Source organism: Nomia melanderi, chromosome 3 (assembly GCF_051020985.1).
Source record: "Nomia melanderi isolate GNS246 chromosome 3, iyNomMela1, whole genome shotgun sequence".
NCBI classification, from domain to species: Eukaryota; Metazoa; Arthropoda; class Insecta; order Hymenoptera; family Halictidae; genus Nomia; species Nomia melanderi.
Genome location: NC_135001.1, coordinates 17,773,643 through 17,795,731, shown reverse-complemented (window position 1 = coordinate 17,795,731; position 22,089 = coordinate 17,773,643). Strand labels below are relative to the sequence as shown.

The window sequence follows — 22,089 nt, the reverse complement described above, 5'->3', positions numbered from 1 at the left end:
CCTTTATTTATTATTTTTACTTGAAAATATTGAATATTTCCAAATATTGCTACGATAATAGTCAAAATTTCTTTACATAACCTGCTTTCCAGATTAGTAACAAGTACTTGGAATAATCTACACTTGCCGAGTGAAAAAGTAAAATTTTCTCAAAACGTTAAACGGTCTTTTTAAACGTACACATATATTTTTCTTTCTAAGATAATATCACTGTTTCAACCCGTTAACTATGGAATTTAGTTTAACAAACCTCTCATTGTGCTCACAATAAAATTGAATCAATGAACTGTACACTAGTCAAACGCAACAAATGCACCTGTAATACATTTTAACGAAACATTAAGGCAAAACAGAAAAGAATTACATGTTTATCTGGAAAAGCGTATAACACATAATTGAAAGAATTAATATTATTGTGAGATTTAAAATAACGCGTATACGCGTCAAACGCAGTTAACTTAAGCGGAAATTGCCGCGAAATGAAGTTTGAAGTATTAAAGTGACATTCATGACAGAAATCGTCTCTTTGTAATATACCGATAAAAGCATTCCTCTTTCTCGTCGTCCGGGCATTATAAATCTTTTTATAGTCTTCGAAGATATTACGGAGACAGTTCGCGTCCAACAATTACTCTGACTTTACATTCGCGAACATGATGAAGCAAATCAGGTGGAAAATGGCACAAAGTATGTTGAGGACTATTATATTAATAGAAACAGGGAAACAGAGCAAAAACTGCAGATGCAATGTTACGGGTAAATGGAATATCGACGGATACCAGAAACAGTCCGCTTGCACTGGCGATATGATTAGTTCGTTCGCCTGGAAAAAGAACGATATGATAAATAAAAATACTTTCCCGAAGCAAGATACGACTGATTAATTTGCGCTACTTATTTTCCATTACTCAAGCGGAAATTGAATTAACAATAACAAGTAGGACACCGAAGATAATCTACAACGATCCAGTAAACACGAAATATTGCTAATTAAAACGAGTTGTATACGTACATTAACAATGACGACCGACACCACTCGAATTTCGAATAGTTCAAATTCTCCTGGGTGAAAGTAAAACGGAATTATTAACGCGATAGCTTCGCGACGCGTCGTGTTACAACATTGTCGAAGAAAACGAGAAAAATTTAATCACTGGAACATCTTTATTGAAACAATTCGAGTTTCGCGTTCAGTGTAGCTTCCAGCGTGCTGGCAGTTGTTTAAACGTTTCGTGCAAAGATCCAAATCGAATTCAGCTCTTCGTTAAAATTTTGACAAATTTACTAACATGTGGCCAGTCACGATTTATACCTCGTCATTTATTCGTAACAGTTTGCGGTCGGTTCCATTTAATCGTTGACAGCTAACGAAATTATTTCGTCCGAAATCCTCTAGCTCTCGAACTTTTCAAACGGTCGTAAAAAATTACTCAAGAAATTAATCATTTAGGGAATGACGAGAAATGCATGCAGGTGTATTGCAGGAGTTAACTATTTAACTAGCGCACGTAAAATTAATGTACCTTGAAAATTCTGTTTCTCTAATTTTTTGAGTTTCTCGATTATCCCTAGAAGACTGTTTGTTATAAAAATAATTTTAAAAATGGTTGATTGCTCGTACACGTTCCGAAAGAAAGCTGAACATTGAGCTTTTGATGAATGCTATTGTAAATATATACAGTAATTGATATTTTTATATTTACGAATTACAACATGCAAATATAATAAGTATGTCTCAATTAATTTTAATGATGATTCAATTATATTTCCAAGGTGTTCAACTATGAAACAGTTGTTACTCTTACAAAAATATATACAGGTTAAAAATAATGCAATAACAAATGGAGTTTATAAACAGTGTGCTGATATTATCCAAATTGTTGAATAAAGAATACAAAGGACGAAACAGAAGAAAAACGAGCAAAATTGAAAAAGAGAAAAGAAAAATTTGTTTAGAAGAAGCTGTAATGCCGCATCAATTACGCGCAAAAAAATGAAATTAATTTACGAACTAAACGTGAAAGAAAGAAGTACCAATCTACGAAAATAAAAATATAAAATTATATTACGTCAGGTGCATTCAGTTAAGTTGCGTTATATGATATATACTAAATTGTTGTCAAATAAATTGTACGAAACAGTATTTTTCTTCTACAATTAAAAACTAGTACTCCAACAACTCATAATACAGATTATGACTTTATGACTTTTGACATTTCAAACGTGGCTACACATTTCACTCAGTACGAATTGTTCATTATTTCGTAACGAATTTTTTCGGTAACGTAATATTTTTCAAATTAGCGCATTAAAGTGGATGATCCCTAAGTAAGTTATTAACGGTGCACCTGCCCCGTGCAATCAATTATGAAGATGATCTTGATCGCGAAAAGATGTCATTACACATTTCAACGCTTGTCGTATGGCGGACAGATGTGCACTCTCGCTTTGTCGTACTTAAAACGTATGAAATTTCAGCAGGAACACCTTTATCGTGCCTTCTGGTTTGCTGCATACCTGAACTTTAAGAACTGCACACGCCATAAGGATATGTAACATATAGATACCAAAGAAGGGATAGAATGTCTCGAGATAATCCGGCAATATTGTATTAATAAAGATATAGTGTTCCAGAAACAGAAAATCCAGAGAAATAAAAAGCTCTCGCTTGCATTAATGAACTGCGGAAGAAACATTATTATATTCAACGCCTATTTATGATATAAAACACACGAATGTTCATCTTTATTTATTAAAACGAAGTATGTAGATATTAAACAATAAGCAGTTCCTTTTGTTCGTACTTTTGAATCCATTATATTCTTTTATAATAGTAGTAGCCATAGATATTGCACAATTTTTAATATATTATTAAATGTTGTACGTGATACAACTATAATTCTTTCGAATTAGTACATATGACAAAGTATTATTTATTATTTTAATTATTCAGTGGTTAAAACGACTAACAATGTAAATTTTTCTATCATCCATCTTATAAAGTTAATGAATTTGATAAATAAATGGCTAATTTATTAATTACTATTTTAAAATTATGGAAAAAATGTTCCTTTTACTCTACAGAACTTTCATCATAAGTTTTGAAATAAGTTTATACAATTTTGTAATCCATTCATGGCGGATTTGTGTTCAATTTTGCTCGATACAAAGTTCGAAGTTTTTAACACTTTGATATTATCCTTTTTCGCCAACGTATACAACCAATTGGACACTTAACTTATTTTATCTCACAAGTAATTGCTTTTAAAACAGTGAAAGAAAAAGGTGTCTTTAATTATTAAGGAAATCTTCAAAGAGTAACATATTTAAGTTTTTTGAAAATACTGATGAACATTTATTTAATAAATTATGTAATTAGAGAAGGTACCACTGGTAGAACGTTTTACTACAAACATCCTACACTGAAACAAAATAGGTTAAAAGTACTACTTATTCCTTGTCGAGAAATATAATTTATTATGTCGTCTGTTAAATACACATCTACTCTACTTTGTTGAAACCTGCTTATTCTGATCAAAATATCTAGTTACAATATGGTGAAATAGGTTAGTTCCTAAAACGCGGGTAATGTATCTTATCATGGGTCGGAAATGACCCGCCTGTTATCTGACTGCCAAACATTCCTCATCGGGACAGTTAATAACTCTCTCGTAAATTTAGGATTCCACAAAATCGTGTTCTACTTTCTGTTAGTAGAAAGCGTTGATACAATATACGAAGAATTGTCCACATATCGTAGAAATCTTAACAAACGTTATCATGATTTCTATAACTATAAAACAAGGAATCGAAAATCCGATATTATGACTGGCTTGATAAATCTGATATGTACAGACAATTGGAAATAATGTCATTGTGGCCATCGGTAATCAATCGAAACATTTTGCCAAGAGTATATCCGATTATCTAAAACATGAAAGTAAAGCTATCGACATTTGACAGAAGTATACACAACGGTATAATGTACAATGTTATGACTTTGAAGTGTGTTTAATTTTAACATTGATTTATAGCTGAAAATATAGTACACCTAGTACGAACTGATAGGGAAGACTGGGTTTGACAGCGAATCGCGTTACAGAATTCGATCGCGTGCAGCGGTCCCTTAACCTGGGATCGATATCACTGCTGGTTACTGCGAACTTGCGGATATTCAAATCTTGCAGGGCCATACTTCGTATTATCCTCGCGAAATCATAATCAAGCCACAGAGTCGAAATATATGATTCACCTACGACAATGATACGTACACAGTGTTTGTGAAAACTAATTCAAAATAACGAATAAAGGCTGGCGAATAAGTTCAACCTGATTATTATTTGCGAGTAACGAATATTTAATTCATCATTCACAGATGATAAATAAATTCATGATTTTTTATTGTTTGTTTTGTATAATTTTTACTAGAACCACATGGACCAGCTATCGATCGAATTCGTAAATGCGAATAACACACGACATGAATGAACAAATAAATTGAATAACAAATAACCGATGAGGGATTAGTTATTTATTCGTTATCATTATTTAAACAAAGTTTTATTCGAATAGTATCTAACATTAGATAAGTACATATCTATACGTATTTTACGTTTCTATGAAAAATGATTAGTATAGGAAAATGGATCAAATATTATTTATATTTTTATATGGGTAGAATATAGTTCCATCCTTTCCTTATGATAGTAGAAATAAAAAATAACAGTTACTCCAACAGTTTTTATGAAATTGGTAATTGGGTCGAGTTCGTTATTTAAGTTTAGGATATTCAATCGCAAAATGTAAAGGAAATTTTTTGAAAAAGCTGTACGATTAAAGAATTAAACTTCTTGATGAAAAATGGTAATTATAAGTGACAGGGAGTTTTTTCCGTTGCTTGTAATTATTATTAATGAGGGAAATTCGATTTCGATCGCTTACAACAGATATCGATGAGAGACATTCATTTCGATCGGTCACAATAGTTATTGATGAGAGAAATTATATTTCAATTACTCATGCTAATGTGTATTGATTTGAATTCAACCGAAACAATAAAATTCTCCAAATCCACGCTAAAACAATGTTTGAATTGCGTACCAAAGCTAAACGCATATAATATTAATTCAATATAACCAAAGTAATATCTTCGTTATCTGTAACTGTTATATGCAATTAAAATACAATTTCCTTCATTCATAACTGTTATGAGCAACAGAAATCAATTTTCGATGATTATAATTATTAGTACTGAACAAAATTTTAATTGGAATAATCATTTTTAGCCTATGGCTCTTATTCATTTCGTTATAGTTCCAGAATAGCTCTTTAATGTATAATCAATATAGATACTCGTCGATATTATTTAAGAATCAGTATAATCGTAATGAAAGCCGAAATAGATAGCAACCGAGACGTACACTATTTTTTTCCATGTTAATAGCTGAAAATTATAAGACGTATAAAATGAGAATGTAGATAGGAATACCAGAAATATCCTCGTTGGTTAGATATTCAGTTATTTATATATTATAGATATTTTCAGATATCTATAAATTACAGGTAATTTCTCGAATATTCGTAGTAATGTTTATATGGGTATGGATCTTGACAGATAACTCATTCGTCGAAAAGAAAACTGAATTAAGTAGTCTGGGAAATAAGACAAATATACTGGATATTTAATAAAGTTTTAAAATGTTCACACATGTATAATGCTGAAAGATCGTTGAAGTGCTATAAGATATAAGCACCAATAAAGAAAACAAAATATCAAACTTGAATTAACAAAAAATTATTTTTAATATTATTTGATAAGTTTGAGTATACTAATGATGAAAAATTCATATATAAAAATACCTTTTTGTTCGAGTGTGTAATTTAATTGTAAGCTACACAAAAAATGAACTAAAAAGTTTCCGAATGAAAAGCCTCGACAAAAGAACGCTTACATCTGCTTCTGGGTTTACTGGCAATGAGGTATTACACAAAGAGATCCAGACAAATTACATTCGCGAAAAAGCGAAAAACTTTACCACGTTGCACAAAAAGAAACTGTTCTGTCCAACAACTCGGACCACTTTATTCGTAGCGTTATCTGTAATGAAAATTTACATGGAAAACAGAAGATGCTCAGAGCCAAGTACGTGACAAACAAAGATCAAGATGCAGTAACACTAGAACTACCGAGCATGTAATACAATTGATATGTCACTCTTATAAAAATTGTAACAATAGATTATCTTCGGTTCCTTCAGACATTCATAGTAACATTCAAGCGAAACTATTTATTTTTAAAATCATTTCGAATTCAGGATTATTCAATGCTTTGAAGCTGTCAATAATTGCAGAACAAAAACCCTAAACCAGTCATTTCGATTGACATGGTAATTCTAGTGTTCAGAAAAAACTCCAAATGGTATTGTCATTCTACATCCCGATTTATATTCACCAAATTAAACAATTGCAGATAAAGTGTTGAATGTGAAAAATATTTATCTTCAAAAATGAACTTTTCAAAACTACTTATAAATAATTTCAGTCTAAATATAGTACATGTAATGTTTGGATATTATTCTCTCGTACAATGTCTTCGTTTAAGAAGAATGAGGACTTTGAGAGGAAAACTGTTTCTCCTGCTTACATTGTACAATATGAAATAGACAATATTCTTTACCCCGAACCCGAGAATAAAATTAGGAGGAAACAGGGATTGGAAGAAATTATGTGTTCCATCGTGTATAGTTTCTAGATGCAAAGCCAAGTATAAATACAGTGACTGGATCCCTGTAAAACGCGAGTTCCTGCAACGTGGATTCCTATAACACGTCGAAGATACTACCGTTTTCGTATAACGCGTTTCTCGTAAATACCGCGCGGTATGTAACAAAATGCAGGAATCTCTCGCACTTAAAAACGAGGTACGGTTTAATTGAGTGCATACATTGTTGCCTTCACTATTACCGATTTCTTCTGTTACTTAATTCTTTTATTGTCCGTGAAACAGAGAACACAAAGGTTAGCATGGCAATAATCATTCGAAACGTGTTACTTTGTATTATACCCACTGTACGAGACAAATTTCCTACGGTACGATTTTCTATAACGCGAATTCATACAACGCGCAACGTATTAACCTGTTAGCTGTGGAATTTCGCATCGAAAATCTCTCGTTGTACGCGCAATAAAATCAAACAGTGAAGTGTATATTCGTCAAATGCAGGACAAACGCGCGTATAATATATTCCAACGAAATACTAAAGCAAAACAAACAAGAATGATACGTTCATTTGACAAACTGAATAATTTATTGTTGAAAGAACTAGTGTCATTTTGAGTTTTAACGCGCTAAATGTCGTTATCGTATCAGTGTGTATCATAAAAGAATGTTAAAAGAAAAAATCAATTTCTTATTTGCATCTCATTTTGTTGTATTCCATTTTATTTGCATTATTCATTGCATCTCACTTTGTCGTGTCCAATTTAAATTGCGATCTTCATTCGCGCGAATCAGCTAATAACAAAAACGGTCGAAACGGAGGCGTCAACTTTATCGTGAGTGGCCGTGTCCTCTTGCCGCAGTTGCCCCTTCAATTCCTGGGATACGTGAACAAACATTGTTCGTGGACGGTACCGTTAGTTGCTGTGAACCTGGCACTCGTGACGTCATAGGAGCGGATACAGTCCCTCCGAGAAATCCAATTGTAAGTCCGGAAACGGCTTTCCCCACTTTTCGCCGCGCAACCCGGTTAATGTGCGTGGCGCCTCGGCAAATCACGCGCCAGAACCGAAAATCTGTACAGGCGAGGCGTGCGCTTTCGAATCTGACCACTCAAACAAAAGTGCCAGGTTCCCTGCAACGGACGGTACAATCGCCAGCGTCACCGTCGCGAAATCGCAGCTGAGTCGCAGCGGTGCCGCAGCAATTGTGTTGGAGTAATAGCGAAACAAAGTTCTTCCGCCTCGCAAAAAGAGAATAAGAGAGCTGTACATCTTTGTTCTTCCAAAATCGCGCAGCGTTACTACTGCGATGCTGCATCAGGATCGCGTCGCTCGTGTGCATAGCCCCTTATAGGAGGTTCTGCTGTACTGTGTATTGCGTTGGGAGAAAGGTATCGGGCCTTTTGTAGTCAAATATCGAGCTTCCTTTTGAATCCATAGTTCTCCAAATGCTTTAAAACTGTTTTGTGGCCGACGTTTAGTTCCAAAGCGATGTCATGGCTGCTTACGTGCCGATTTTGCTCGAGTTTTCTCATGGTTTCGTCGACTTTTTCAGTGATTCGTCGACCGGAGTCAGGTGCATCTTTGATATCGAAATTTCCAAAACGGAATTGAGGAAACCATGGCTGTTGTTTTACTTCTCTGTTACGATCTGATCCATAATTTGTCTGTTACATCTGTATATTTATCATATAATTCATACTACACTGCGTAATTCTATTAGTAATTCTCAAGGTGCCGTAACTTTTGATTGAATGAACAAATATCGCCACTTTTTTTCTAATTCATCTACGAAATTCCATTTTTCCATCGCATGTAAATATTACCAGACATATGTGACTTTATAGCCGTGACAAAAAAACCCGATGGATTTTCCCCAACCCAATATTTGCATACAATCCTAACCTGTTATCCGTGGAATTTAGTTTTGAACGTCTCTCATTGTGCGCAATGAAATCAAACAATGAAATATGTATCGTCAAACTCGTGCCGGTTAGACCTGTAATATATTCGAACGAGAAACTAGAGCAAAACGGAAAAGAATTACATTTGTATGTGAGAAAAGTAAATAATTCGTCGTTCAGAAAATTAGCATCATTTCGAACTGTGAGATAATAGTTAAACAGAAACGTGTGAAATGCACAATTCCAGTTATTTTCATGTGACGCCCTCCTAATGAATTCGATCGATCGAAACACGTTAGTTGGCATCACAGCAAACAATTAGACGATTGGGAATTGTCACTTTAAAACTTTTCAAGCAACGGAATCCTCGTAACAGCCGATGATAGGCGTGGATGGGGATAAAGTTAAGGACAGAGAGTTCAGTTTCCTTGTACCGGTACTATCATTGCAGTTTACCATCGATTGGAAGCTTGAAATCGTGCAAAGAATTCTGAGGTCGTCGCGGAAAGGAAACCTTGATAAATCGGTTTACAAGTGAAACTTTCTTCGAATCAGTTTCTCCCAATATCCAGAGGAAAACAATTTCATCGAATTTCACGGATTCGTATCATTTGGATCGATTACGCGATGTTATATCTACCATTGGAAAATGTCAAAAATTCTGAGAACTGGAACAATTTAATTTTCCCTTAAATCATTGTATACCGCGTATTTTTCTCTTTTCGTTTTTCAAATTCATTACTCTTGCGTGCCGCGTATATTTCATACAAGACGGATACTAAATACAGTGTCATAAAATATACTTTGAAAGTATTTTTCTCAATTAAATGATACATTAATTCTTTTTAATCTAATATAAAGTGATAAGTCTAATTGAACTGATTAGTATTTATTTGAAACAGATATTTTTAGTTTGTATTTTATTATTTTAGTCTTGTATTTTGAAATTGATTTAGTTCATAATTACTCGTCAATTTAATTTATTTAACTAGTTTCTTAAGTTACGTTAGGTAAAATATTTGTGCTGCTTATTCTATTAAACACTATGTTTTTCTTAAATAAACGATATACACGTATTGCACAAATATTACAAATTAATAACAATATTTAGTGATATGGTCTAACACAAATTTAATGAAACGGATTTTCGCACACTTATAAATTTTGAAGACGGAAGAATGCTTGTTTAATTGCGAATAATAGATACTTTAAAAGCCTCACATTTATCATGAACTTACTTCGATTGAAAAGTAACGAATACTACCATTTTGAACTTAATTTCAGGTTGAGTTTCATACAAAAGGAATTCTTAATAAAATGAAATATAATTTCTTCCGTCATTTTAAAAACAAACAAAAAGGAGGATATTTTTATGTTGTACACAGTATTGCACTTTGAGGACATTCACGAAATCTTAACAGTTCGGACACTGTAGTCTCCCCGTTTGTTTTTTTTACTACGTGTCTAACGAATCGTAACGAGAACAAACTATTGAAAATAAAATGAAGCTAACAGTGCATTTTAGTGATATCGATTGCTCTCCGCGCAGAGAAAAAAAGCGATACAATGTCAATAGAAAAATAAAATGTATCTAGAACTAAGTAATTCGTAACACTTTTTTAACAATAAATCTCATTTTTTCAGTTCATTTGAATATAGATATTCAGTTATACTTATTGGAAGAAAATTTGCGTACGATATCCAGTCTTTAAAAAGGTACTAGCTATTATATTTAGCAAATTGAGAGTAACCCAAAAAGAATTTTGTATTTATTTTCTTTCTACGTTTACCACAAATATTAAAAATTGATAATACGCAAGTAATATTTAATTTATGTCAAAAATAAATAAATGTCATCTAGATCTGTCGAATTCAAGTTAAAATTTTCATCGCCAGTCTGATACGTGATTATAAGGCAAAGGGTTACGCACAGTTGTGAAAGAAATCATAGGACAAAGAGCGAACACTGTCGTTTAGCAATCCGAAGACTGGTTAGAAAATTTATTAAACGTCAACGGGAACATCACACAAGTCACTGGTCAACAACAGCAAACTGATACAAGTAAGACATCGGATGACACACTGAAAACAAAGAAGAAAAGAAGAGGTAAAGAGGGAGAACGTTTCTTCGTCACCCATAGAATTCAATCACGCCGTGTTTACAGCTCAGTACACTTAATCCTCTTTATTGGATTCAAAGCGTTTGCCCGAACACCGTATCTCAGAATTTGATCAATTTTATGGGCAAAGGATTTGGATGATACTTGCGGGCCGGCCATCTGTGTATTGACCTTCAATGAAATTATGCTGTCATTGAGAAAGACGCTATTGACCGAAGCCCTCACTCGTTGGCGCCCCATTCTTCTCCTGTAATTAGACAGAGCACTTGCGCCTAAAAAGTCGACTGGAACTTCGAAATCGCTTTGTGAACTGATGAAAATGAACTGACGAACTCATTGCATCATGACTTTTTCCACTACCGCGTTCCACGTAATTATTTTGTTGTTTACAAGTCATTAAAAGAGAAAAAAGTTTCCATGCTCATTCGATGTCTACTCTAAAGCACTATACTTGATAACAAAAATTATATTTAATTTGCATTTGGGAAGATTTAATGACATTTGTATTTGTTAAATAATTATTTAAATAATTTGTTAAATAATTTTTTAAATAATAGTTTATTTTTTATTAATTTAACTTAAATTCTATTTGATACCTTCGCCACGAGTTTAATATGATATTGTAAGGCAAGGAATGAACAAAAAGTGTTACCGAAATGAACAGCTCAGATTTCGATGTTGCGTACAAGATGGAATTCGCAATAAAAAGAAAAACATTTGATATAAACTTATATTAACGACTATCATATTTATATTCAGAAGGTGAAAACAGATCAGAACGTAGGGGATGTGATACCATATTTTTCATCTCCCTCGGAAAATTATTAATTGCGGATTGTATTCCGCGGCTTGTATTTCACTTAATGTTCTGTAACAAATTTTTAAAAAATTCATTCACTTGAGAGATAAACTGAGAAATAATATTTCTTGCGAATCTGGTTACACGCCTGAGTCAGCAATAAAAATCACTGAACAAACATTGAAGTTATTAAAACTTTTCCGTCTGAAACCTCGGTAGCTTAAAAATACGAACTGAATGTTCTTTATTTTACGCTGTGTGTGAATTTCATTAAAATCAAGGATCATGAAAATAATAAAATTCATGAAATCAACAAATACGTCTTCGAAGAAAAATTCTTTCAGAATAAAGAGAGATACATTTATGAAGTATCTATTTAATTACACGTCAAAGTGTTACATCAAATAATATTAAACAATCAGAATTTATACAATAAACTACCATACTCATATATGAATAATGAAAATAGACGTATATGTATTCGTTGACAAATAATCGAAAAATGGATATAATTCTGAATAAATAAATGAAAGAAAATTTAAGGACCGAGAATCAGTGAAACGTACACATGCATGTTCATGTTTTATGACACATCAGCTGATTGCCTTGTTCATTCTGAAAATTATTATTATTATTATTCATTAATAATAGCCATTACTTGCGATCTTGGTATTGGCGTGCTCACGATTGTAAATACTGTATCGACTTCATTTCATTTACAACGTTTCGATATTACTTATGTACGCGTATTACTTCAATTCGTTATATTTGTTGCAGCGTAGAATCCACGTTGGTAAATTATACAATGTATAATAAAAAGAGGAAAGAATTAAAATGTGTAATATTATATTTACTGCAGTCCGTTAGAGTAGTTTAATACCGGTGCTTATAGAATTTATGCAAACACAGTATAATGGAATACGCACGTAAAACGTAATGCAGGATAGTGCTGCCTCGTAACACGCTGCGTAATATTTGGTAACATTATTGTTAGATACCAAACAACTAAGGAAACAAATAACGAGTGTTCGATAAGATTCGAATATTCAATTTTATTTCGAGTGTGAGAACTACGTAGCATTTAATGGGAGAGATACGCTGTCAATTAGTTTTGATATATAAATATAATAAAATAAATTGTATTTACTGGCAGAATTATATTCAGAAGTTTCTTACAACAATTTCCAAAAATACATGCTAAAGCTGTATTGGGGTTATTACTGTAATTTCAAATACATACAGTGATTCACGCTAATGGAATCATGTATATTAATAACCTCAAAACCAGGAGTTTCATTGAATATTAATTGATACGAATGAAAGTTTTCAACCTGTTTTTTTAAATCAGTATTTTCCAATTACATAAATGAATGTTAAACATTTTTCGCGTTAAAAGAGATACATCGATACGATGTAATTTCAATTTGATTAAGAATTCGCCATTTTATTTCCCTTTTGTTTCTAGTAGTTCTCTGAAACAATGTCATTTCAATCTCATTATAGTAATTCCATTTAATTAATATTATTACAATTTCTTATTCTTCTTTTTTCGATGTTTATCTAATACTTTGATAACACAAAAAATTTCACTGTACCAGACACGATTTCTTAGAGAACACTCAGCGAATGTAAGATTATTTCTCATTCAACGTGTGATCAAGTGCTAATTGTCTGTATTACACGTAGGATCACATTCGTCGAAAGCTAACATTTTATTTTCAACGAATTTAAATTGAACATTTTAAGTAATTTGAATGCACACCTGTGGATACCACAAATTGCACGTTTCGTCGAGTTAAACCGGTCATGCGCACCCAATAAATTCTTCAGTAAGGAAGATATATTAATAAAATATTTATCGCTATGGAAATTCTTCCATTCACCACTATCACAATTCATTGCACTTTGTTTGGTCTAAACATTTGGAACGATACCCGAATGAGTAGTAAATTTGAACGTGACAGCCCCGACGTTCTCTTAGTGAAATTTTGTTACCTGCCCGAGTTACGGAACACGCAAAATGTAAATGAAAAGCAACCAAGCTTCACGGAAGTATGGAGCTACCATTAATACAAGTAATAAATTGTGGACGCGATGATCGCTTGGTAAATTGGGGAAAAAAATTGCTGGGCGAAACGAGCTTCCATTGAATAAGTTCCCGTGTCCTTTCCCAAGGAGTGAAACGTTTCTTGTTTTCTGCTTATTTATTCTGTAATTCGCGTTTATTTAATGTCTGGTTCGCGATAAATATTTGAACGAAATGTATGAAATGAAAATAATTGTATAATTCTAAAGGTTAGAAAATGTAAAACGGTTTGGAGTTGAACACTGCGACTGCTTCAATTCATTTATACTATACGACTAACAAAGCGTCGAATTTTGAGTATAAACCTGCTTTTTTGTATGTATAATATTATAAAACTACAATTATGAAACTTTCAAACATTTCAACTTATTATTCGTTTTCAAACGTGTACATATATGTTATGAGAATTAAAAAGAAGACTAACTGTTCGCTGGCTAATCCAAAACTAAGTAAAAACGAAGGAAGAAGTGTCCTTGTACACGGTATAATAGTTTGAAAATAAATGCTACCTGCTTCGAAGAAAAATATTTGTTTGTTAATCATGTACAAGAAACGTCAAACTTTTTGCATCAATCGGATATGTGATAATTCATTTTTATACGCTGGTTAGTAAGAATAAAATGTGTATAAACCCATGTCATTCTTTAACATCTTTTATGTACTCGAATGTTTTGTTTAATCCGAAGTAAGAAAAATTGAAAACAAGCGGTTTTCACAAACAAATGATTTTAATAATCGAAGTCATTCGTTTTCGGAGAGACAGGATATTCGGACTGTAATAACATTCTTTACGCGCAGTTTAATTGTATTTACAATTCAGATTTCCTTCGTACCTGCTCCGGGGGTTTAATAAGTTGACACGGATTAAAATTTCAATTTGCGGTAAGTCGTGTCCAACGATAATACTTTCGACTTCTTAACAAATACCCTATTGAAAACCGCGGAACCGCGAATGTGTCGTACGAAACGAGTAATTAATTCAGATGGTAATTATAACGGACCATCTATTTCATCTGGTAATAAATGCGATCGGTCAAACACTGATCCTGAACAAACAAATTGCTTTCCTGGCTCCTCTTGAAATTCACCGGCGCAAAGTAATTTTCAATCATATCGAATAAAATCTGATCTGTACCATTCCCGAAATATTCGGAAAATTTGTCGTCCATCAACGACACAATTCCTTCTCTAAAATTATCTACTGTAATCGTAACAGTTTTTTCTTTATAATAGGATTACACGATTGAACATGTGTTAGCAATTTCACAATTTTATACTTTCACAAAGGTATCACATTTCCGAGAATTTAATGAATTCATATTTTGAACGTTATGTCCGACATTTATCGAATCGGGTAAAGCAGCACGGTCTGTTTCGAAGGCTGATTGTGATAATTCGTGACCATAAAAATTGCATCATTTTAAAAATATCAATTTTTTTAGTTAAACATATATGTGAATGGTTAATAACAAATATATACATATTTAATATATATATTATCAAGCGCTAGAGGATTGATATATGTTAAAAAAACAATTTATTACAACGAACCATTAAATGATTCTGACGAATTATTCTTTTACTAAATTCACTTGATAATAAACAGAAATAACTATAAATTAAGAAATAATAAATTTATATACAATAAAAGAATCTGAAGAAGGCAGTTTCATTCGATAAGTGAAGAGTTTAATTTTAATAAGTATTTTATAAACTATAACAAGCAAGGTCGAATAGCACATTGGACAGTCGGATGGTACATGAATATATTTTTTTATTTTTGCGAGTTGAAAGTAATTATTAGATTACTGTGCACAGCGCATCGTATCTTCGTAACCTGAATTTTGCAATGTAATGGCAGAACGTAAAACATGGTTGTTTTCCAATAAGCATATTCGCTAACATAATTATTGTGATAATCCCATACAATTGTATTTTTGACATGTACTCCATTGAATGTTATTACACTCTCGTATACGTTATTTATAATATTAATTTATGAACATTGTAATATTGCTTAAAGTACGAAGTTTTCTCACGTTCATGTATTTTTAACGCACAGATATCATTTCACCGAATGTTTTATAATGCGTCCCTCCATTTTGAATATTCCGGAATACAAAATGTCCGGCGAACAGAACAGGAATGACAATAACTGGAATTTCATTTTTTTTTAAATAAAGAGTCCAATATACAGAATGGAATCTTGTTTGTAAAAAAGTTCGTTTTTGAGGGAATTGGAAATGAAAATTCAGAAGACACGTGTGATCTAGAATGAGAGCAATTACTCCAAGTGAAATCATTTATCAATTATTAATTTACGTCATATAATTATGAACTTGCACGATCGTTCATATTAATAACCATAAAAAATAGAAACGATAAAAAATGATCGTTGTGATACTTGAATTGTCATGTATTAAATGAACGTTTAAACAAAGAAAATTAGGATAAGATGTTAAACAACATTTTATTCTATTTTAAAAATCGATTTGTTTCTTTTAACGGTGTTACTAATTATAAAATCTTCTTAATTAATTCTATATGCAATGTTAAATCAAATATATTCTATAAAAGGATAAAAGTAGCCGTGAAATACTTGTTTATGGTGATCGACACTTTCAATTTGTACTGTTTTTGTTTCAAATTATTTGACAAAAGTGATCATAGAGAAAAATGGAACACACAAATTCACTGACTCAGTGTTTCGACGTAGCGCTTCGCGTATTCCTGACTTTTTATTCAACGGAAACTGAGGGGAACTATGCAACCGGCCAATGTTTACAAAATCAGAATTTTATTGTATATACTCACCGAGTCCGTTTTCGCGGAATAGAACAACGTTCGCTCCTTTAAACATCACGAAACAAATAAAATTTCGAACCAGTACGAGAACCATTAGGACACAATTTTCAAGTTTGTGTATCAAAATTTTAATCCTTTGAGTCGAATACCAGTTTTTGTATACACGTTACACGGTTACTTAAAATTCTATGTTTTTCATGATGTAATAAAATATATACTTTCTTTAATGTATCTATATATTTCTATAATGTCATTATACATAAATATTGATGAAGTTTCTGTCATTCTAAAGTATTACAAATATATTTCGTATACGTATATTTACAAAATAATATTTTCTAAGGAAGACATCGCAACTGAATGAGTTATAATCATGGTCACTTTGAAATATGTCGCAAGTGGTTCAAAATTTATAAATTTAATTTAAAAATTTATCATAAATATACTATAGGTACTATAATTTTTCTAATAAGAAGACGATTAAGGAAATATTGAAAATTGTTGTCAGTACAACATACTTTTAAATCGTATTACCACTATGTGTCTAATTGAAATAATTTTAAATAGAATGTTTCCATGTCATCCAAAGAAATAATATCAAATATTCTGACACTCAAAAGGGAACAGAGAAAAATCCATTTATCAAGGACTTTTTACTCCGATCCTATCTATTTGCTAAACGATTTCTATTCTCTGATCGATTATCGAAAATAAAATGTACTTTTTAACGGTGACTCAATATTGATAATGAAGATAATTATTAGATATGTGAGCTTCATTTTGAAATAATTGTCAGAATAAACGATGGAAAGAGAATTTGAAAAAATTAATTTACCTTCGAACACATAATAAATATTATATTTCATTTAAATCAAGCTCGATTGCCATTCTTTTTTATTAATGAATAAATCAACCATACATATAAAATTAAATTAATGTCAATTAAATCAGTGTCAACTTCTCTCAACTTTTAGGAAGGAATCATTAATATTATCATATTAATGAAGAAATTTTATACATCTCGTTGGTAGAAAAGTAATGTCAGTCTTATGAATGTCATTTCATTTAATTAATCATATAATGTATTGAAACTACAAGAAAAATATACGTTGTACAGTTAATTATGTAGAACAACTCAACGACCTCAGCAAATAGTAAGAAGCAAAAAAAACTTAAAGTAAAGCAAAAACAATACAGGTATGATACGAACAAATTTATTATTATTGCACACATAAAACAGTAGTACGGCAATAAAGTGATTCAACCCCTTACGGACGAGAACTGTTTAAAATATTCAAAACCTTCGGCAGAGGAAGCAAAATTACACATCAAACTCTTAAATGCTAGGAAAAAGGAAATGCATTATCCTTTTATTATTTGAGCAACTGATTTATCTCTTTGCGACTTTACATTCTAGATATAAGGGTTTAACGTAGACAATACGATGACATTCGTCCTGAAAGTCATTAAACGCTAGATCAAAATTATTTTCTCATCGCTTCAATATTCAACACTGACTGCACGTCACTCAAATTTGGGTAACACCATTATTTATATAAATTTAACACATTCAGCGTCATGAAAATCTTCACCATTTTTTCGTAGAGTTCTCCCGTAGTACAGGAAAGCAGGAACAATTACTAATTATTTGGCGTTACAATCCCTGCATTACACTATTATCAGCTTAATTACGTTATTAAACATTTTCAGTGGACATCGGTTGTCTTGCATGTTACGATTGTTTTCAAGTAATTCAGAAGCGTCGGTCATTAGTGACTGACATGGCGCTTAACGTGTTAAGCAATAATTTTCTTGGCGAGGTATCGAATAAACTGACTTTTGTTGGTTACATGACTTATAAGAAAGATGATAGAACAATCGTCACGATAAATCTTGTTTAAATTTATAATATTGTTTTGATTACATAGGCATTTTGATGGGCGTTTACTTGGCAGTCGAAGTGTTAAATCGACCGAAGAAAGTTATGAGCAATGAAACTACTAACAATTCTGACTTTTTATCGAGTCCCTGATAAATTCGCGTATTCATATATGTCAGTACCATCTTTTAAGGATTAATGAATGGTAGTTCACAGAATATAGCAATTAATGCTCCACCGTACCCACTACATGACGGTATTTTCTGGCTGCGCATTCAAGTTTTGAAGCTTGAAAATTTTCTTCAACCCTTCGCGGCCTGAAACGTTCTTGGCCTTTCACTCCAAAGCATTCCTTAATCCAATTACAACTTAATACGACACTTCCGTAATTTATTTAAAAACATTTAGAAAACACTAAAACCGTCTTCGCACGATTAGAACGTTACAAACGGACAACAAAAATGAACAAAGCAAAGATCGTATCATCAAATTTGTCTACCACATTTAGCCCAAGAAGTTTAATATTTATAACGTACAAAATGAATGCACATTCAGAAACGCAGTACAGTGCAACTTTATAAAACACTGTACAAACTACCAGACATAGCCCCATAAAAAACTAGCCTGCTCGGCTTGACCAGTACTAATGATCTGTCAGGGACTCATTAAAAAGTCGTCGTAACACTTGAGCGGCTACCCCCTTGTTTTGAGAATAATTGTATATATGAATCAAAGTGGCGTAACCACCACTAAAGAAACTTTCCAAACTTTCGAGAAAAATGTTCCTGAAGCATTGCACCCTGCCTCCTCCTAAATCAAACCAGGGGCAAGTTGTGAAACACAACGTTCCCACCCCTTCCCTTCGCGCGTCAATAAATAATAACCACGACGAGCACCGTAGGAATTACAATCACCAGCTGATCTTCCGATCGACACCAACACGAGATAATCCTTTTTCTTTTCGAACACTGATCGACCTCGCCGGAAACACGGGGGGGACCGTGGGATATGATAGGCGCGCGGTAAAAGTGTGCCAAACAATTTCGTACTCACCGGCTAATTCCGGGCGCACACCAACTAACAACGTAGTCACCACTAGAAGAGGCACCTGCAGTCCACGCGTGCACAAACCACGTTTTTCACACATGATTCACCAACACAGACCGCGAAACACTCGTAGCGCTTGCCGCGTCGAGACTGAAGTTCGCAGCTCGCGGGATTCTCTGTATATCCTAAGCGCACGAGGAGCCCCCACCCTCGGCCGGTTCAACCCGACTCGCGAGCGAGGGTTTGCCCCAATACGAAGCACCCTGTTCATCCACGCCGGGGGCTGCCTCAACCCCCAACCTGCCGCTCCCCCCCCCCCCCCCAATCAGCCGACAATGTGCTCAAAGAGACTGCTGTCAATCGGCTCGAGTCCCGCGTATAACCGTCACACTTGCGAGTCCCGCTGTTCTAATTGTTCACCAGCCTAAGTTGACAGCGCGTTTGCGATTAGGCACTCGTTCTTTGCTCGATTGATAATATCATAATTAGACAACAGATCTTTGCGAGAAATTGAAAAATTCCCGATTTGATGCAGAGGCGACTCCTAGTCGCCATTTGATTGAACACAGGAAAATTGTAAAATTGAACATTCAATATTCAATTTTGTGTAAGGTATCAACACATGAAATATAAAAATCGAATAGTTCTGTCTCTTAATTTATGCGAGATTTTTCTTTACGTTAGTTGCAAATAGTGTTATCGATGTTTCATCAGAAAATAACGAATATTAAAAATCAAATAGTTCTGTCTCTTAATTTATGCGAGATTTTTCTTTACGTTAGTTGCAAATAGTGTTATCGAAGTTTCATCAGAAAATAACGAATATTTATGATATCAAATATTATCGAGTGCAAAGGGTTAATACGTTGATTGCTACGGTGGTCACCGATAACCGGAGCCACTAAATTACTTAACACAAACTACGCAATAGCTAAGAAATTTAATACGTTGAAAATACAGTAATAGGATTCTGAAATCCTGACGAACATTTCTCTATTTTATATTCCATACACTCGTAATTGTCGTAAACGCATGAAATTCGGTGTCTAATTAGAACGATGTACGCCGGACGAGGAAACCTTGACACTCTGCGAGATTTTGACTATTTTTAAATTTGGAGAGGTTGCTTGTAAAAAACTTCTAGAGATGCAAGTGGAAATTTTTTGTTTTTTGTTACTTTCTGGTGCTTCAAAGTGGAAACCCTTGTTAAGGGCTACCGTGTTGTTTATTTGTATCTTTTTGTGCAGTATGCAGCCTCGTAAGTAAACAGTCGAATTTTTCTCTGGTAATGGAAACAATGAACATGTGCGACTTATAATGAATATTATAAATTATTGATACTTTATTCATATACATTAATAAATACATTCTATTAACTTCTATACTGGTTACTAGTCTCGAATGGCACCATCATTTCATCACAATGATGCCTTTGAAACAAATTACTGTAGACTCTTACTCTAAATAATAGATGATAAGAAATTAGTTCTCTAAAATCTATAGCAGACCTTATTTTATTAAATACCATTCCACTACTTTAATAGATGGTATATATTTGAAAAAGTAAATAAATATTATCAGAAATAGTGACGCATGTTCCTTTATATCGTACAGTTCCAGATGATGGGCTTATGCATTAAAAAACATCTTATCTTAGCTAACGCATTATATGTTGACATGATATTTAAATGAATTTCTTTGCTACGATAACTGGAGCAAGAGTCACTCGAAGTATTGATGTTCTCTTCTAAATACCTCGTAGATAACAGTAGTGTCTGGATTAGCCCAGTTATATCGAGACCGTTCACCAACGTAAAGGTTGATTCTCATTGTCTGTCTAACTGACAGTGAGCAACATACATCAATCATCTCGTAACTACCCATCCGCATGCATTGTGAACCGTGCACAGTAACGGGTATTTTAAAATACTTTTAATGAATCGCATTAATAATTCGAACAGAACAAGATAAAAGCATAATATCAAAGATACAATTTATTCGATAAAGTAAAAAAGTGAATCTTCGATGATCCATCGCCCGGAATTTCAGGCGAATCGGATATTCCTTACTTTTCAATTTTTCGCTGATAAAACAAAGACTTTCAAGTTTTTCAACCATTTTTTCTCTGAGATTGAAGCTAAATATTCGATCATAAGAAATTTATGAAAAATGTTGATTCTAAGTTTTAACTACTAGTTCTCCGCTCTTAATTCTATTACATGGAATGTACGAAAGATACGAAAATAAGACTGCGCATCATCGTCTATCAATGATGATTTACAAAGATTTGTGCACTCTTGATCATCTTTTAAATGAAAATGTTACCAATACATTACCGTACGTAAACAATGAATAAAATTATTATTTAATTTACACAAAAGATTCACATTCTAATACTTTATAGCGACAGTTTTTCGTAAAGTCTGCGAATTTCGGCACTGGAATATCAGTTCTGAAATGCTGAAGTATTAGAATTTTTATACACATTGTTTGTTATTAGATTTACACACAACATCTGTAGCCAGTGACTTACTGTTGTTCTCTTTGCCAATCCTCTATCGACGTAACTCTTTTTTCTGCTTGACACTTGTGCAGCCACTCTGGACGTTTCATTACATTCGTACGAACTCTATTGCGGTAAAACATAGTTTCTATATTGTGTTGATTGCCGTCGATGGTTTTCAGCTCTGGGTACAACAGCAAACCGCGAAAACCGCATCGTTGCTCGT

The 22,089-nt window shown here is 33.1% G+C and overlaps 1 protein-coding gene across 2 annotated transcripts in view; it reads right to left on the bottom strand.

Moving 5' to 3' along the window:
• The window catches only part of LOC116429242 (neurotrimin), a 434,797-nt gene extending 415,272 nt beyond the window's left edge, over positions 1–19,525 (bottom strand). For both annotated transcript variants that reach the window (XR_004235452.2, XM_031981978.2), the window contains exon 1: positions 19,367–19,525. Coding sequence is in view for 1 of the 2 variants with exons in the window: in XM_031981978.2 (XP_031837838.1) it covers positions 19,367–19,460 (94 nt within the window). In the remaining variant the exon portion in view is untranslated. The remainder of the gene's footprint in view (positions 1–19,366) is intronic.
• Between the last annotated feature and the right edge of the window lie 2,564 nt (positions 19,526–22,089).